We start from the raw sequence: 12209 nt of genomic DNA on the forward strand, positions 1-12209 counted from the left end.
AGAAGCAAATTAAACTACAAAAGCTCAGGACCTTTGAGTCGGTTCCATTCAGCGAATCTGTATTTGTGCCCACTGGGTGCCCGGCACTGATCTAGGCACGCGCAGGGGGCACATGCCCACATTTCAGACGGTGCCTGGTGCTCTCTGAACGTGGTCTCTCGTCCCCTTAGCAACCTGACAGAGGTGGTATTGTCCCCATTTTAGAGACACAGGAAGCGGAGGCTCAGAGATGTGAAATGACTTGCCCAAAGGGGCGGCTGCTACTGATTGATGGAGAGGATTATGTCTATTCTCCCAGAGAAATCTAGGAGGCCTCCTGGAGGAGTGGACCTGGGGAGGGCATGGTAGGGTAGTGGAGGAAACAGTGGGGCAAAAACTCAGAGGCAGGAGATTAAAGCGGGGGCGGGTTCAAGGATGGGAGATGGGGTTGGAAGAGTGCCCGAGGATCAGACAATAGAGACCTCAAATGACAACCAAGGGTTTGGATAATGGGAGGGATACAGTGGAATCTGGGCGGGACCTGGGCTACAGTCTGGGCGGTCCACTCGTGGGCAGCTGGCAGGAACAGGGTCAGAAGGTGATGAAGGATGATAATGGATGATTTTTTGGTATAAGTATGTCCCCAGTGTTGCATAAGACAGACTTACGCTAAAAAATTATTCGTCGTTTATATGAAATTCACACTTAATTGGGCATCTTGGATTTCATCTGGCAATCCTAGCCCAGCTGGCTTCCGGTTACTAGCTGTTTCCTCTGCCTGATACGACTTTCCCTGATGGGCACACCTCCTGGCCAACTCCTATCCACTCTTTGAAGCCCTGAATTCCTCACTACTGCTGTGGCAACATTTATCACCCACTATGATCATTAATTTCTTATGTAATTCTAATATCTATCTAATAGCTGTCCCTCTTCTGAGCAGCCAACGTCACTTGCAGCCGCATAGGGAAAAAAAAAAAAAAAAAGGCCATGCCTCACTCCATTTCCGGACCCCATTCCCACCCCAGATTGCCTCCAATTTCTGCTTCTGTCTCAGGATGAGCCAGCCTCGCTGCCCCTCCTGAGATCTCGCCTGCTTCCATGAATATCACTCACCTCTCCCCCTCTCCTGGGTCATTCCCGTCAGCAGGACGCACAGCGCCTCCCGCGCTCCCCGTCACAGGTTGGGTTTTCTGGGAGGCAGGCTCTGAGACATATTCTCTCTCGTGCAGGGGGTTTTTCAGGGACTGTTCCAGGGCTCAGTGCCTGTAGGCGGGAAGGGCAGGAAGCCAGACTAGGCAGAAGAAGTTGACCTGTCAGGTAGTCACAGTGTTGGCCTCTGCCCACACCATGTGGGGTCCGGGAAGGGCCCGGAGCAGGGAAGGCCCTTCAGAGTTGTCCTGAACCCTGATCTGGGTTGCACATGACAGCACCCACCCCTCCCCCACCCCAGAACATTCCAAGCTCCTGGGTGTGGCATTGAGGGCCCCTCATGCCCCAGCCCTGCCTCCCTTTCCTACCTCCTCTCTCACAGCTGCTTGCTTGGAACTCCCTGAGCACACTGGGCGGCCTCACACTGCCATACTTTTGCCTGGACTGTTCCCCCTTCCCCTGGCTGATTCTCTCTGCTCCTTTAAGACACACTCAGAGGCCATCTCCTTAAAAGCCTTTCCCGGGGGTGCCTGGATGGCTCAGTTGGCTCCGGGCGCGATCTCACAGTTTGTGGGCTCGAGCCCCGCGTCGGACTCTGTGCTGACAGCTCAGAGCCTGGAGCCTGCTTCGGATTCAGTGTGTGTGTCTCTCTCTCTGCCCCTCCCCGGCTTTTGCTCTGTCTCCCTCTGTCTCTCAAAAATAAATAAATAAAACGTTAAAAAGCCTTTCCTGGAGCCACCACCACTCAGGGCCAGCAGCCCAGCCTGCGGTGCCAGGGCTCCCGGGGCCACCCACCCACCTCCGTCATGAGCACTCTGGGGGCTCCTCCCATGTGGGCCCCGGGGTCCGTGCACAGGGGAGCTGATCCGTGCACAGTGGTGGCGTTGACTTCTCTTCCCAGCAGTTGACCCTGACTTGGGCACTTGGGGAATTCACGGAGGGCAGGGGTGGAAGGAAATCTTCCAGGCTGACTAAACCGGGCATGGCTGTGCCCCTCGGAACAGGGTCACCCTGGGAACCAGAGCCATCCTCCACTTCAGGGTCACGGATGTGTGGTCCACTCTGTCTAACTCCGGTTGCATTTTCTGGCAGTGGTGAGGTTTACACATCTCTGCTGTTCGTCCTCTGTGACCCTCACTGCCCCGCTCGCACATCCAAGCTTCCCTTTGTTGCCTCCTCTCCCTCCGTTCACTGCACCCTTGCCCCGGGTTCCTGCCAGCCTGGGTCCTCATCACATGATGTCTCTGTCGATGTCATTTTGAATCTCACCGCCATCATCAGGTGAGATAAAGTCAGAGAAATGTCCTTCCGTTTCCAACCGGGAGGCCATTGGTGACCTCCCTGAGGAGCACTGAGATGGCAGAACTTACTCTGGGCAGCGTTCCGCCTTGCGTGGCCATTTGCATAGGACAAAGTGCCAACAGTAGCCTGTGTCACCGGGATAATATGACATTGTCCAGTGAGATCTGGATCAAAGAGGATTGGCTCATTAGTTCAGAAAATCTCATCTGAACCCGTGAAGCACACGGTGTTGTTCTTTCCCAGTGACCACACAGCCCTGTGGACTCCGTCTATTTGTTTGCTCGCACAACATGTAACACCGGCCAATTCATCTTCTGGAGTGTGGACCATCAGCAATTTGCCATCCTGTATGTCGCCTTGATGGAAGCTCCCGACGAGTGGACATATGTGGATTTTGCATATATAGTGCCGACAATGCATTTGGTAAAGCGCCTGAGATGCGTCCCCGGGGAGGGTGCCGCAGGCTCTGTCGCCCCTACAGATGGAAGCTGGCGAGGGAGAGACAGGTCCAGATTGAGATCCCTGGGCTACGTGCGAGAACAGATTGGAGGGGGCCAGAGTGGACGTGGGGAGACAGGGAGGAGGGTCTCTGGTTCTGAAATGCTGTGCGGCCCCTCACCCAGGGGTAACACAAAGGACAGGAGGAAACACAAACACCCAGGAGGTAACACAAAGGACATCCCCCAACATCAGGAGCACTAACTCGGGGCACACTTCTGCCCCTCCCACCACCTGGGCCAACTTCCAGGTGCCTGTGTTTGTGCAGAGCTGGAGAACACTCCTTGGCGGTTTCTTCCCCCGCCTCCTTCTTTCATGGGAAGCCAACTGGGTCCCTTCCACCTTCCCCCGCAAACATCCTCCTCTTGGCCAATATTCACATAATTGCTACCTGTTCCCCAAATGGGGTCACGCGTTTTGCCTCTATTATCTCACCGAATCTTCGTGAGAACCCTTTGCAATAAGCCCTAATCACATCGTAGTTGTGCAGACACAGAAACCAAGGCTCAGAGGAGCCTCGATGTGAACCCAGGTGTCTCTGACCCCAACGGTCACATGACCTCCCAAGAACACTGCAGTGAAGACAGTCAGTCGGCGCAGTGGGATCGCTTTCTTTTTGAGGGCTTGGCATGACCCTTTCTCGTTTCTGAGTGTTTGGGTCCACTCGCCCCCTTTGTTCCTTCATGCAACCTTCCCGAGGCGAGGTCTTATGCAGGTGACAAGGTTCGTGACCTGGAGGGGCTCCCAGTCTGCCCGGGGAGGAGACAGATCCACAACCAGGTGCAATAATCCACAATGTGATAGACCCGGACGGGGGTGGGTGGATGCTATGAGAAGCCTCTGCCTGGGAGAGTGGATGCGGCTGTCCACGGGCTGAAATGCCAGCGCTGGACGGTAACAGAAGCGGTGGGCGGGGGGGTAGGGGCGGGCACTCCAGGAAGAGTAAACAGTTTGTGCAAAGGCATGAAGGCATGCCAGAGGTTGAAGGGCTTGGGAGCTCTAGTTGCACGGAGTGGGGGAGTCTCGGCTGGTGGGGACTAGGGTTGGGAGGATCCCGGGGGAGTCTGAGGAGCAGGCTAGTCACGTTCTCGAGTTTTACAGAGCACTTCACCATGAGTCATGCTTTTGTGCCGAGCGCTTCGCAGACGTGATGGCCACATTATTTAAATCCGGAAAGTGGAGTTCAGAGCAGGACTGCATTTGATGTGGATTTTATATTTTGTACCACCCTGCTTGCTCCGTCCCTTTAAACAAAGGTTATGAAGAGGGGCGCCTGGATGGCTCAGTGGGTTCAGCGCCCGGCTCTTGATCTCAGCTCAGGTCATGATCTCGCAGTTCGTGAGTTCAAGCCCCGCGTCAGGCTCTGCGCTGATGGTGCAGAGCCTGCTTGGGATTCTCTCTCTCTCTCTGTCCCTCTCTGCCCCTTCCTCATTCTCTCTCTCTCTCTCACACACACACAAAATAAATAAACATTAAAATTTTTTAAATTTTTTTATTTTTATTTATTTTTTTTAATTTTTTTTTAACGTTTATTTATTTTTGAGACAGAGAGAGACAGAGCATGAACGGGGGAGGGTCAGAGAGAGAGGGAGACACAGAATCCAAAACAGGCTCCAGGCTCTGAGCCATCAGCACAGAGCCCGACGCGGGGCTCGAACTCACGGACTGCGAGATCATGACCTGAGCCGAAGTTGGACGCTTAACCGACTGAGCCACCCAGGCACCCCTAAAATTTTTTTTAAAAAGAGGTTTTAAAGAAAAGGTCACAAAGCGTAAAACAAACACCTAAGTACCTTGACCCAGGTCAAGAAATGAAACCTTAACCAATATGGATGAAGCCCCTTCCCACCATCCTTCACATCTCCCTCTCCCCGCCCCGAGGCAAACGCTTCACTAAATGGTGTATTTATCACTCTTCTGAATTTCTTCATACTTTTACCCAAACTGGGCATTCCTGGAAATATATGGCATCGTTTTGTTTCTCACGTTTTGAAAATCTCCAGGAATGATCTCATCCAATGTGATCTTCTGGAACTTGCTCCCCATCCCCCAACCTAGGATTCGTAAGGAACCTCCATTCATTTTTCACTACCGTATAAAACTTCACTGACTGATCCACCCTTTGTTTATACCTCCTTCCGCTGATGGACACCGAGGCTGCTTCCGATTCTTTATGAGGATTACACACTGTGGCGATGAGCAAGCCCCAGGTTTATCCCAGAAGCCAAGTTCTCCGGGTCACCGGGGTATATTACACATCTTCAACATTTCCGGATGCCGTCAAATTGTTTTCCAGGGTGGTGGCCCCCATTTCCCCTTCTCCCAGCCGTGCGTGAGAATTCCCTGTGTGCAACATCTTCATCAACCCTCTGCCCTCCTGCCTCTTTGCTCTCTGCTGATCTCAGGGGTGTGCAATGCCGCTTCCCCGGGGTCTTATCTTGCATTTCCCTGATTAAGAGGGAGGTTCTCTGCGAATTCATATGTTTCCTGGCCATGCACGGTTTCCCTTCTTCAAATTGCCTGTTCCTATGTCTTGCTCAACTTTCTCTTGTTTCTTTTGAGAATCGATTTGTAGAAGATCTTTGTAGGTTTTGGATACTGTGTCCCAGGAGTTTTATACTTTAACGAAGTGTATCAATCTTTTCCTTGATGGTTTGTGCTTTTGGGGTCTTTAAGAAATCTTTCCCTGTTACACAAGTTCTTTGTGTTTAAGTCTTGAATCCACCTGGGATTGATTTTCTTAATGCATGGCGTGAGGTAGGGACTCCCCCTCATTTTTTCCCTCACATGGACATCCAGTCCCTCTGAAGAGTTCACCCCTTTCCCAGGGACTTGTGACACCACTTTTGCCACATGTCAAGTTTCCATACATGTGTCGGTCTATTTGTGCAGCCTCCGTTCTAGTCCACTGGCCTATTCATCTATAAATGCATTGCTTTATCACTCATTACATGAACATGCCTACCAGGCTTTTCTTTTTTTGCAAAGACTTTCTTTCTCACATGCTGTCTCTTGGGCTGCTAAGACTCCCTTATGCAGAAAGGAAACTGAGGCACAGAGGTGAGAAGACTTGCCAAGGTCACACAACCGGAAGATGTTGGATTAGGGCTTCTGTGGGATTCCGAAGCCACCCTGTCCATCTACCCCATATAGCCCAGGCTCGGAGGGCCTCTACCTGACCCTCTGGCTCATCTCATACAGGATTTTTCACTCTTCCTTCTTTCAACCGGTAGCTCCCGAGTCAGGTGAGTGTGCCAGCTTCTGAAGATGTTGGGACTCAGATCTCATTTCTGGCGGGGGAGGGGGGCCTCTCCCCAGTGCTGGAGACCAGTAGGAAGGGTGGGACCCTAGGTGGACATTTTATGGGAAGTGGGCTGAAGCCTGGGGGACAGCAGGAGGAAGGCAGGTGGAGTTTCAGAGTCAATTTAGAGAGCCCCATGCGGGGCGCGCACTTGGGGCCCAGGGCTGCCTTCAGAGAGACGCCGGCTTCCCCGGGGGGAATTAGAGGCGTCCCCCCCCCCCCACGGCAACCCCTCCCGCCCTCCCGCCTCGAGAGGCAGGAATGTGAAGGATCAGCTTTCAGCAGAGCTGCGGCTGCCTTTCCGGGGAGCTCCCGGTGCAGGCCCTTCCCGAGCGGCCGAATTAACTGGTTCTGTCTGTCCAACTGGGAGAACAGCTCCGGCTAAAAATAGCGCCCTGCCCCGCGCTGCTGGCCCGGAGCCGGGGCCGCGACTGTGGGAGTCCCGGGCCGCGACAGTCCGAGGAACCGGGGGAGCCCCGGACGCCCCACCCCGGGCCTGGCCCAGTCCCGCCCCCGAGGCCGCGGAGGAAGCCGCGGGCACGGTGCCGTCCCCACAGGTGCCGCGGAGGGTGGCAGGCCAGCGGGCCGAGGAGCGGCCGAGGCCGTCCGGGATGGGAGCCGGCGGCGGGGCCTCCCGCGCGCTCGCCTGGGCCTCCCTGCCCCTGCTGGGGCCTCCGGCCGGCGCGCTCTGCGAGGACCCGCTCTGCTGCCGAGGTAAGGCAGGGCCGGCGGCGGGCGTGCCCCCGCTCTTCCCGGACACTTGGCGGGGGCCTCCTTCTCCTTCCCCACCCCGGGTCCGCGGCGGGGGGCGAGCGAGGGAGAGAGGCCAGGCATCCGCGCCAGGCTCCGGGAGTGAAGCCAGGCGCTCTCTGCAAACTCACCTTTAGTTTGAAAAAGTCGCAGTCCGGCCACCACGTCTGAGAAGCGTTCGCTTCCCTTCGGCCTCAGTCTTCCTGTCTGGAAAATGGGAATAACAAAATCGCCAAGCTTTAGTGTTCGCTGTGACCCCGAGAGAAGTTGGGGGAACCCGTTGCCGCGGATCGCAAGGGTTCTGGAGAAGTTGGCCCGAATCCAGATGGGGTTCTGGAGAGTTTATGTTGGTGGGAGGGCTGCAAGGGCCTTCCCCGGGACCTTCCCTCACCTGCCATCCGGTCCCAGAGCTTTGCACCCGCATCAGCCCCGCGGCCCCCGGAGGTCGGGGATCCAGGCAAGCTCACCGCGAAGTGTAAGGGGCCCGAGGACGCGCGCGAATCCTTGTGGGAGAGGAGGGTGTTGAGTAGAAGAGGGGTGGGGAGAGTCGCGGTGCAGTTCTCAGACCTGTACCCCCCTAGCCCCCAGCCCGAAGCCGGCATTTTGTCTTTGACGTCCCGGGGGCTGGGGAAGGAGCGCAGCCCGGCCGCACGGAGGGCCTCGGCGGGCTGGCTGAGACGGCCGGCTGGGACCGGGAAGGGGAGGGAGGGGAGCGTGTGGCCCGGCCTGGATCCCGGGTCCGAGAGCGGACAGGGGGCGTGTGCCGAGAGCCGAGGGGACCGGACTTGCTCAGTCTGGAAGGCTGGCCGGGGCGGGGTGGCAGGAGTGGGGTCGATTGGCCAAACAGGTGCGCCCCCGCCCCGCCCCTCCCCGCCTCCGCCGGGTCCCGGCCCGGCGGGCGGAGCTGCGGGTGGCGGGGCCTGCGATTGGCGGGGCTGGGCCGGCCGGGTGGCCGGGGGAGCCCGGGAGCCCTGGAGCCCGAGCAGCGCGGCGCAGGCGGAGGCGCGGAGCCGGCCGGAGCGCGCTCCTGCCGGGCCCGCCGCCGGCTTGGTCCGCTCCGCCTGGCTGGCGCTACGGAAACTTTCCTGCGGCCTCGCGACCCCGCGACCCCGCCGCCTCGTGACCCTGGCCCTGTGCGGCTCGGGCTCCGGAGCCTTTAGGATGGCAGCGCCCAGCGGCCCGGCCGGCGCGTAGAGGTAAGCGCTAGGGCCCCCGCGCCGGGATGGGGGGGGGGGACCCCGGGGCTTGCAAGGGTCCCAGAGGGGGTCCGAGAGGATCCGGGGGCCCTAATGGAAGGTATGGGGGGGACCAGACTGAGGAGGGGGCTGCGACTTTGCTTTACTTAACCCTCTTCTACCCTACAGTCCTCCTGTGCCGCCCAAGGGTCTTTGCCAGGTGCGATGACCCTTTTAACTTCCCCGTGCGCCCGGCCTTGATCACTGGGTCCTGGGGAGAGAACCGCGGAGGGGGGGCGGGGGTGGGTAACAAGGTTGGCACCCCAGCTGGGGGCCTGCAGCCGGCGGCGCGTTGAGAGTGGGGGGTTTCCTCCAGCCTCCCAACCCCAGTGCTTCCAGTGGTCCCCCCAAACTTCAGACCCTCCTCAGCTCACCCTGGGGGTTGGTACTTGAACAGCCACTCCTCTCATCCCGGAGCCAGGCACCCCAGGGCACCCAAGTTTTAGGTGTTGTTTTGTTCCACCGTAGCCACTCCTCACTGTTCAGGGGGCGGGGTCATTGAAGAGAGGTCTCTTTCTGGCTTCCTGGGCTGCCCTGAACGGTGAGCTAAGCAGGGTAGCAGCAGGGACCAAACCCGTCTAGGTTCCAGATCGCAGCCTAGTGGGAATGGTTGAGCTTTCTGGTTTCCAGATGCTCCATTCTTTTGAGCTGTCTGGCTTGAGTCATATGGGAGCTGAGCCCCTCTCCTCCTGCCCCCCTTCTGCTATTTAGGTGTGAAATCAATTTTGATTTGAATTTAATTTTAATTGAGGGTGGAGGAATAGGTAGCATATCACCTATGGGGATCATCTTCTCTAACATCATTTGCCCTCAGTGTCAAAAGCCAAACACCCTTCTGTGTTTTCCTGACCTCAGACAGTACAGCCAAGAGTTAAACACCAAACCAAACACTAGCTCTGAGGCCTAGAGAATTTGGGTGCAAACCCCAGCCATTCACTAGCTGTGTGTCCTTGGGAAGGCTCCTAACCTCTCTGAGCTCAAAGATCTCACCCCAGGGGGATGTGCTGAGGCTTTAGAAAGGTAAGGCCTGGAAAGCACCTGGCTCGTAGGACAACAGCCTTGGGCTCCAATCTGTATCCTGGAGATTGGGCCCCCTTGCTGCCTGAGCCCCCCAGCCCCTATGTGCCTCAGTTTCCCCTCCTCTCAAAAGTTGGTGTGAACCAGCCTCTCTTAACCAGCCCTTTTGGGAAAAGTACACACATGCCCATATCCTCCAAGGCATACAATTTCAGTGTTTGTAGGGCTCAGATTTAAGACAGCTACATCCGTTCCCCTCCTTACCGTAAACTGCTCAGAAGGCATCAGCCTTTCTACCTACCACTGACCTCTCCCCATCGCTTTTGGATTTGTGGAGGTAAGGGCTGTAAATATCAGAGCAGTGCAAATGCACGAATTAACCAGCATTACAGGGAGAGGGACTGACCTGTAGAACCCGGCTGAAAGTCACCTTCAAGAGCTCTAGGCCACCCTCTCTTCTTCCTTCCCTGGTGCTGTATCTCTACTTGGTGAACCTCTAGTCTTTTTAGCTGGGATCCTCTAGTGACAGTCCACTAGGCAGCTGGTTTCATGATTGGGCAACTCCAGTCTGTTAAAAAATTTCTTCCTGTGTGGAGCGGAGATTTGTGTCCCTGTTACTTCTACCCACTGGTTCTGGTACAACCCTTCAGGCATCTCTTACTGGCTCAATTATTCACTGTGGTCCCCTGGTGCCTGCTGTTCTGTTCTTCCCTTAGGCATTGAGCACACTGAGCTGAGTTTGGCAATGATTGTAGCACCGTTTAGTGAGTGTTTATGATACGCTAGGTCCTGTGCTGAGGGCTTTACATGTATTATTTCCTTGGGACATATCATTACCCTCAGGACAACACCTTGAGGCTGATTCCTTTTCTTAAATTTTTTAAAAATTTTTTTATTTTATTTTTGACACCGAGAGAGACAGAGCATGAGCGGGGGAGGGGCAGAGAGAGAGGGAGACACAGAATCCGAAGCAGGCTCCGGGCTCCGAGCTGTCAGCACAGAGCCCGACGCGGGGCTCCAACTCACATGAGATCATGACCTGAGCCAAAATCGGAGGCTCAACCAGACTGAGCCACCCAGGCGCCCCAGGCTGGTTTCTTTTCTTATCCTCATTTCGCATGTGAAGAAACAGGTTCAGAGAGGTCTCGAGATTTACCCAAGGTCAGACAACCCCTAAGGAGCCGAGCTGCATCCCAAACCCAGCATCTGCCTTTAGAGCCCTAGCTTCTAATCGTTATTTTCGTCCTGTGCTGGCCCATGTCGTGCGTGCCCATGAGTGTGTATACATGTGTGCATTCACCCAGGTCTCTGGTGTGTGCTTTATCACAACCACCTGGGGCACCTATTAAAATGCAGATTTCTCATCTCCACACCTAGGGAGTAGAGGAATGTGTACTTTTAAAAACTCCCTGGGTATGGGGGTGCCTAGGTGGTTCAGTCAGTTAAGCATCTGACGTTTGATTTTGGCTCAGGTCATGATCTCAGGGTTTGTGAGATTGAGCCCCTCATCAGGCTCAGCTCAGTGTGGAGCCTGCTTGGGATTCTCTCCCTCCCTCTCTCTCTCTCTCTCTCTCTCTCTCTGTCCCCTTCCCCCACACACATACTTGCACACACGGTCTCTCTTCTCTCTCAAAATAAATAAATAAACATTCCGAAAAATAACAAATAAGAACACTCCAGGGCCCTTCTCATGCACAGTACAGTCTGGGAACCGTAGCTCTAAGGTGCACTCAGGAAGAGAGTGTGGGAGATGGGTTCCAGGCAATCTAAGTCCAAGCCTTGGCTCCACTCTCTTTGGCTGGTTAGTTTCCCTTTCTGGGGCTTTCTCTCCATTGAAAAACAGGCAGGATGTTATACCCACTGGTGGGCTGATTGCTTTCTGTGGAAGTCTCCTGGGTGGCTGTCAGGCATTCTGGGGAGGCCCCTGGAGGACAGAGCTGAGCCTCTCCTGCCACGTCTGGATGTGCATGGCAGCAAGCCTGTGGTTCCCAGGAGGCCCTGCGCCCCCCACCTCCCTCCCCTCAAAGCCTGTGACCTCTGCTTTCTAGAAAGATCAGTGTACCTTGGGTGAGGAACTTGTGCTCAGATTTCTCAGCTGGGACGGTGAGGACCCAGGAGAAGGGAGCAGGACCCCCCCTCCCCTCTCCTTCCTCCTCTGTGGCCCCACGATGACCTCTGTCCTCCCAGACAAGGGACTTCCTGGGGAGGGGAGCGGGTGTGCCTGCCTTGTGCGCATCGATGCTGTAAACCCAGTGGACACCCAGCCCTTCCCCTGGAGGGCTGTTTTGCTGGCCCCTGGGCAGCTCTGGGGGAAATGTCTGACTTCAGGCTGGCTGGGCTGGGCTGGCTTCCAAGAGCAGTGAAGGTAAAGGAATCGTTTGCCTGGGCCTCAGCAGGATCCCAGTCCTGACCTCCTAGCTCTGCTCTACACAGAACACTTGGTCTACCTTTATTCTGTTTGATCCTGCTGAAAGCACAGAGTTATTAAACACCCATTTTTTTTTAACATTTATTAATTATTGAGAGACAGAGAGACACAGAGCGTGAGCAGGGGAGGGGCAGACAGTGTCTCTGTTTTTAATTTTTTTTAATGTTTATTTACTTTTGAGACAGAGAGAGACAGAGCATGAGCAGAGGAGGGGTAGGGAGAGAGGGAGATAAATCCGGAGCAGGCTCCAGGCTCCGAGCCGTCAGCACAGAGCCCGACGCGGGGCTCGAACTCACAAACTGCGAGATCACGACCTGAGCCGAAGTCGGTCGCTTAACCAACTGAGCCACCCAGGCGCCCCATTAAACACCCATTTTACGGAAGAGGTCACTGGAGTCCAGGAAGCTGCTGTGACATGTCCGAAGCTCTAATGTCTGCGTGCATGGGAAAGATGGGAAGGTCAGAACTTGAACCCAGGTCCCTTGAACATAAGCACAGGGCTTTTTTTTTTTTTTTTTTTCTGTACTGTATCCAATACCCTGTGTTC

The 12209-nt window shown here is 55.5% G+C and overlaps 1 protein-coding gene across 4 annotated transcripts in view; it reads left to right on the forward strand.

Moving 5' to 3' along the window:
• The window catches only part of DAB2IP (DAB2 interacting protein), a 188371-nt gene that overhangs the window by 14170 nt on the left and 161992 nt on the right, over positions 1 to 12209 (forward strand). The window contains exon 1 of one of the 4 annotated variants that reach the window (XM_078436527.2): positions 6654 to 6946. The exons of 1 other annotated variant lie outside the window; for it this stretch is intronic. In XM_078436527.2, the coding sequence (XP_078292653.1) occupies positions 6844 to 6946 (103 nt within the window). In that variant the 5' untranslated portion in view covers positions 6654 to 6843. Of the gene's footprint in view, positions 1 to 6653; positions 6947 to 7989; positions 8179 to 12209 lie in introns of those variants that run through there. 2 more of the 4 variants (XM_078436532.2, XM_078436531.2) reach the window with 2 other exon arrangements.

Source organism: Panthera onca, chromosome D4, assembly GCF_046562875.1.
Source record: "Panthera onca isolate mPanOnc1 chromosome D4, mPanOnc1 haplotype 2, whole genome shotgun sequence".
NCBI classification, from domain to species: Eukaryota; Metazoa; Chordata; class Mammalia; order Carnivora; family Felidae; genus Panthera; species Panthera onca.